General features: G+C 32.7%; 1 protein-coding gene across 3 annotated transcripts in view; it reads left to right on the top strand.

Annotated features, from left to right (window-relative positions):
* EMB (embigin) overlaps positions 1-4,047 on the top strand; it is a 52,911-nt gene extending 48,864 nt beyond the window's left edge. For 2 of the 3 annotated variants that reach the window (XM_007971991.3, XM_007971998.3), the window contains exon 9: positions 10-1,996. In XM_007971991.3, the coding sequence (XP_007970182.1) occupies positions 10-27 (18 nt within the window). In that variant the 3' untranslated portion in view covers positions 28-1,996. Of the gene's footprint in view, positions 1-9 lie in introns of all 3 variants that reach the window. The other variant, XM_007971994.3, reaches the window with a different exon arrangement.
* The last annotated feature ends 2,488 nt before the right edge of the window (positions 4,048-6,535 follow it).

Here is a 6,535-nt window from a genome sequence, read left to right on the forward strand (position 1 = left end):
TTAACTCAGGAATCTCTGGGCCAGTGAATGCAAAACCTCATGTCGAGAATCTTTGGAAGATATACAGAGTTCGTATTTCAGCTTTCTTTATCCTTCCTGTTAAGAACCTCTGAGTTTTTAGTTTTAAAAGGATGAAAAGCTTATGCAGCATGCTCAGCAGGAGAGGAGCTTCATCAATAATACATGCTATCTCAGATCTAAAGGTATATTTTCATTCTGTAATTATGTTACATAAAAGCAATGTAAATCAGAATAAATATGGTAGACCAGAATAAAATTAATTATATTCTGGTCTTCAGAGTACACATGGAACAGATATCAGCAGAATCACTTAATACTTCATAGAATAAAAATCACTCAAAACCTGTTTATAACCAAAGAATTCATGAAAAAGAAAGCCTTTGCCATTTGTCTTAGAAAGTTATTTTTTTACAAAATCATGCTTCTTATTAGTATCTATAGAAGTATATGTAACAGTTTTTATATAAAGGTCATCTTTCTGGGATAGTGAAAAAATATGTCTTTACTAAGTTGAATACTTTCTGCCTTTGCTAATGATAGTTATTCTACAATCTCAACAAGAAAAACATACCTTTTATCCAGAAATATTGGCTTAAGGCAAATAAATAAAACTGTGCTTACTCTAAAGCTCTGTCACTACAAAAGCAAATTTTCCAGTCTTTATTCCACTCATAACCACTACTCTCCCCACCAGGCTAAAGTGCTTATTAGTCTTTAATTAGGGTTTCGAACTTCATAAAGTACACCATTGTTTATGTTTTAGAGTACAGGTCCATATAGTTGTAATACCTAAAACACTCCTACACTGATGCTTTTGTGGCTCATGGTTTCCTGGTGTCTTTGATTTAACACCTGGCTTCCTGGTATCTATGGCTGGTTAGATATCTAAACTTGTATTATTAGTGCTTTACAATAATAATTCCCTCGACTGAAGTCCAGAAGTACTAAAGTACTTCTTTTTTTATTGCCGTGAATGCCTTAGACTTATCTTCAAAAATAGGATGCATTGTTTCTATTGCGTATATAACTGAAATATTTTATAAACTCACTGTAATCAAATCTTATAAAATCTGAATCGACATGAAAAGTTGTCAGTGCTTGAATGAAATACTAAAATCATGCCACAGGATGCTAGATAAGGTAAATGACCATGATGTGTCCTTGGAACTGGTGGGTGCAGTGTTGCACTGCTCGCAGGGCAACAACTTTAAGAACAGAAGAGTGGTGGTGTGGAACCCAAGATTCTTGGCGACTAGGGGATTTAAAGGTTGGGGAGGAGTAATTCAATGATTTGAAAAGAAATACTTTATAAAAATTTACTCCATGTATTGGCTAAGAAAAATGTAATAAAATTTTGGTAGTGAAAATTATATCACTAATGTTTACCATTATTACTAGTATGAATAATACACATAAGGTAGTGACTTGGAAGCTGGTCAAGTTCTTTGTTGGTATAACAAAATGCAATATTTTTTTGTAAAGCATCATAACTACAAATGTAAGTTTGCTGAACTTGAATACATCCCACTAATGGCAAACTTCATTTTATTCTTGGTTTTCATTTTATTCTGGTCTCAGGTCCATGCGTTTGTTTTAATTTAATTAATTATTATTTTGACATTATTTGGGTGATATCTATATAATGGTAGATAACCAATCAGCTTAATTAATCTAAACTATTTGAATTCGGGGAAATATTAGTCAAATCTGCTGTTTGACTAAATACAATTCAAAGCAGTATATTTGTGACTGGGAATATAGAACACAAGGAAACAAATGTGTAGCGCAACAAATGTGTAGCCCATCTGCAGTATGCATTCTTCCATTTTGCCACCACTAACCATCAAGGCTGATACAATTTTCAAGCAAGAAGCATTGCTTCCTGAAGGTAAAATAATCAGAAATATTTCTGTAGTAAATTGAATTTTTAATTGGCAATACTGTGTGGTTTTTTGTTTTGTTTTGTTTTGTTTTGTTTTGCAAAAATGCTTTATTTCAGTAACCTTAAATAGGAAAAGTTCTCAAAAATTAAAGTTGATGTTTGGCTTTTTATAGTCTTTCTAGAGGACTTCTAGAAAATTACCACTGTTGGATTTTAATCTGCTTCCATTAACCAATCTTATAGTGATGATAAATGGATTAACTAATACTGATCAACTGTAAATTAACTGCAAATAATAAGCCACATAAAAGCTGAAGTAGGAAAACTACTCCAAGTTTATATATTAGGCACCTTTGGTAATTCTCTTAGTCTTTCCAGCTAACAAGGATTTTCAACATAATAAGTAGATTTAATGATGGCATAAAATTCTCAGATACTTTCATACACATTTTTTTGCCAAAGTGTAAATCTCCTTTTGCAGTCTTTTTGTTATTATCCCAACATCTAGCTTCTCAGACCCCGATCTAGAACTCATTGTGATATTTTCTTCTTCTGTGTTAATTAACACTTATGGGTCATGAATCCCTGCTCCTTTGACCTTTTTAATAGTTCATGAATCCACCCCATTGCCTCCCCAACTCTGCCCTCACCAGCTGCAACAGCTAATGCCTTGATTTTCCTACCTCAGTCTCCTTTTCTATTAATCCCTCTTTTGCATGGCTGCCTGAGTCCACTTTCTCAAACACAAACCTCACTATGCAACTTTGGAATCTCTGTAGGCTCACCTTTGCCATTTCTTAATATTGCATTCTCCAAATTGCTAATCTCTATCCAGTCTCTTGAACTAGACTTGGCACATGGAGATTCCGCTCAGAAAGTGCTCTTCACACTTCCACCTGCTTGACTAACCCCAGGTTATCTTTCAAGACTTTAATCTGATCTTGTGTCTTAGAGAAGCCCCCATACCTACTAGAGCAATTACCATCTTACATGCTTAAATAACTCCACATTTATTTGTGTTTATTACTCCGTGTTATAAATACACATTTGTTATTCTCTCTCTTGGATTATTTTCTTTCTTTGTCCTGTAACTACTAGTGCAAGGGTGCAATAGAGATGTCTTGAAATGTGTATTGAATGGATGAATGTATAAATAAAAATTAAATTTTGTAAATTTCTACTTGTTCTTAGAAAAACAATCTAAATTGTGACAAATCATGATTGAAAAAAATTATAAAGAAAAACAAGCTTTTATAACTTCAGTATTTGCTTCTTTTACTTTGAAAAAAACAGAATAGTATAAAGGTCCAGTCATATTTTCTTTAATAATGAATTAGTGTCTTGTGAGCAAAAGGAGTCTAATTCCTAAACTATTACACAGATTATGTTGCATTCAACTTACTTAAATTTCCCTTGTTCTTCATGTTTCATGGACAGAACAAATGCAAACCTTATTTTTATCCTTTATTCTAATAATGCATTGATTTTAAATATAAAGAATTTTAGGCCAGGTATGGTGGCTCACACCTATAATCTCAGAACTTTGGGAGGCCAAGGAGGATGGATCACATGAGGATAGGAACTTGAGACTAGCCTGGGCAACAGAATAAGAAGGCCCTGTCTCTACAAAAAATAGAAATTAACCAGGCATGGTACTTGCCTGTAGTTCCAACTAAGCTGAGGCGGGAGGATTACTTGAACCCAGGAGTTTAAGGCTGCACTGAGCTGTGATTGCCACTGCACTTCAGCCCGGGAGACAGAGGAAGACCCTGTATCTGTTCCCTCCAAAATTTAGCAATTGTATTCCTTTACATCGTACTGTAGAGAGTTGATGTTTGTGTTCACTCCCTAACCTCGTTCCACTTTCCCCTGCCAGTATACTTCAGAATATCTCAGATCCAATTCAAAATTTAATCTTAAAAGGTATAATTATTTTCACAGTTTCATAGTTTAGTTTTGATCACTGAAAGTGTTTCTTTTGTTTTGTCTAATTGAACAAATTTATGCAAAGAATTGGGGACCTATTCCTCATTAGCATTGTTCATCTATAGGTGGAAATCAAGTATGTGTCGCAGTATTAATTAAAGGCAAAGTGACCTATTTGTACTACATTCTGAATAAATACTTATTAAATGAATGAAAAATAGAAGTATGACTCAATTATTTTAGAATCTTAAGTTATACAGATTTATGTAATGTCTATTTTGATTTTTATTAATTAACCATGAATTTATCCTACTCTAGTATTGAGAAAAAGGAAATGGAATTATGGATCCTTCTTTCATATGATACTTAGGAATGTATCTGCACTGTATCCAGAAGGTCAGTTACATGCCCTGTTTACCAATTGAATTCTGCTTCACTAAGGATAATAATAACTGACATTTAGTACATGGCATATGATGGGCACTGTACAAAATGCTTTGACGTGTTTTGTTCATTTAATCCACACAATGGTCCTATGCTGTAAAAACAGTTAATATCTACTTTTTTATAAATGAGGAAACTCCAGCTTAGAGCGATTAGGTAAGCTGCCTAAAGTCACTCTGTCTGTAAGTGTTTAGAGCTGAGATTCACATTCACGGAGGCCTCCTGAAGAACCTAGGATTAACCACCATGTTGAACAGCTTTGCCCTGCAAATTACATGCTTCTTAGAAAACGAGGCTATTATCTGTAATCTGTATTTTTTAATATCAATTTTATTCCTTTCAACTGGTCAGTTATATCATAAATTCCATGGAATTTTTATGGAACCCATGCTTTGCCACTCTTACATCCCTATAGTGGTGCTGGGGAATCAGGACACATTTATTTGCCTTAGCACTCTTTCTTTCTTTTTTCTTTTTTTTTGTAATTTTACATATAAATTGGGAGGGTGGCCTTAAAATTTATCATCCAACCACTGAAAGTGAAAGAAGGTGCTATTTATAATTTCACCAGGATAACAGGCAGAAAATACTCTCTGGTCACACATTTAGCCTGCAGAGAGCATTTAAGTATGTTATGGATTGTCTGCCCTAGACACAACAGTGGCATCTGCAACAAGTAAATGAGAAACAAAAATCAACTTTCAGAGAAATAGCCATTTTTAGTAAACATAGGAAAATAGCCATTTTAAGTAAATGTCAGGTGAGTCTCACTATATAAACTGCCTATAATGAAATAGTGTAGTAAGCTTAAAGTTCTATTAATCTCCAAAAGCATCTAACAGGTTGGGATTTATTGGTATTCAAAAGTATCATTCACAAATTGTAAGAGAAGCTGTCAAAGTCCTGTTTTTGCTGGCCTAAGGAAAGCACTGGAGAATTCTTTGGACTTGCATATCTTCTGATTCATGTATCATAATAATAATGTCTGTGTGATTCTCAGTGAATCATGAATGCGTGATTGTGCTTTTACAATAAAATTTGTTTTTGAAGTCAGTGAAAATAATTCATGAATAACATTGTCAAAATTACTTTTAATCACATGATTAACCTGCAACACTATGTTTATTATTTTTATGTGTTGGCTTATTACATTTAAAAACTTTGTTTATAAAAACTGATTTTACTATTTAATTTTTAATTTACTTTAGAAAATAATGTAGCACAATGTTAGATTTATTACATATGTAACTGTAATGCTATTTAATGCTGCAAAATCATAGCATGTAATGTTTATAACTATAGCATTTTATTAACTGTCTTTGTACCTTTAAAGAAAGAAATATGATCATAATCTTTAGTTTTATTTAAATCAAGGATCATGGATTTATTTTGTCATACTTTCTAATAATTATAATGTTTTCCTTTGTAAGCGTATGTGCCTAAATTCTCATCGAGGGCTTTCTGTACTGTGTAAATAGCACAAAATGTCTATATAGGAATGTTTAAAAAACATTTTCTATTTCATGTAACTCATAAGATACATCTAATATGCAATTAAATTGAATAAAATGGTACTTTGTGAATTAAAAATTTAAGTATTGGAAAACATTGTCATACTTTTTATTTTTTAATAGTGGTTTAAAAGACAATATAAAGGCACTAAACAGAAAACATTAGTTTTTTTTTTTTCTTTGTGTATACTCACAAGTAATTTAAGACATGTTGAACAATATGTCCTTCTCAAGCGCAGTGAAAAAGTGCACCTAGAGCTGGGATTCTAGTTTAACACATCAAACCAGAAGTCTTTCAGAAAGGAATTTTCAAAGTGTCCCAAAATATATTTGAACAGTTTAAAGGCGTAATGAACTTCATAAAAATAGATATAGGTTTATTTTGCATATAAGAAATAGTTTTTATTACTATAAAGAAAATAACTTTTTTAAATGTTTCACTGTAATTTATTTATTTATTTATTTATTTATTTATTATTATAACTTAAGTTCTAGGCTACATGTGCACAACGTGCAGCTTTGTTACATATGTATGCATGTGCCATGTTGGTGTGCTGTACCCATTAACTCGTCATTTACATTAGGTATATCACCTAATGCTATCCTTCCTCCCTCCACCTACCCACAATAGGACCCAGTGTGTGATGTTCCCCTTCCTGTGTCCAAGTGATCTCATTGTTTAGTTCTCACCTATAGGTGAGAACATGCGGTATTTGGTTTTCTGTTCTTGCAATAGTTTGCTGAGAATGAT

The sequence above is a fragment of the Chlorocebus sabaeus genome, chromosome 4 (assembly GCF_047675955.1).
Source record: "Chlorocebus sabaeus isolate Y175 chromosome 4, mChlSab1.0.hap1, whole genome shotgun sequence".
Classification (NCBI taxonomy): domain Eukaryota; kingdom Metazoa; phylum Chordata; class Mammalia; order Primates; family Cercopithecidae; genus Chlorocebus; species Chlorocebus sabaeus.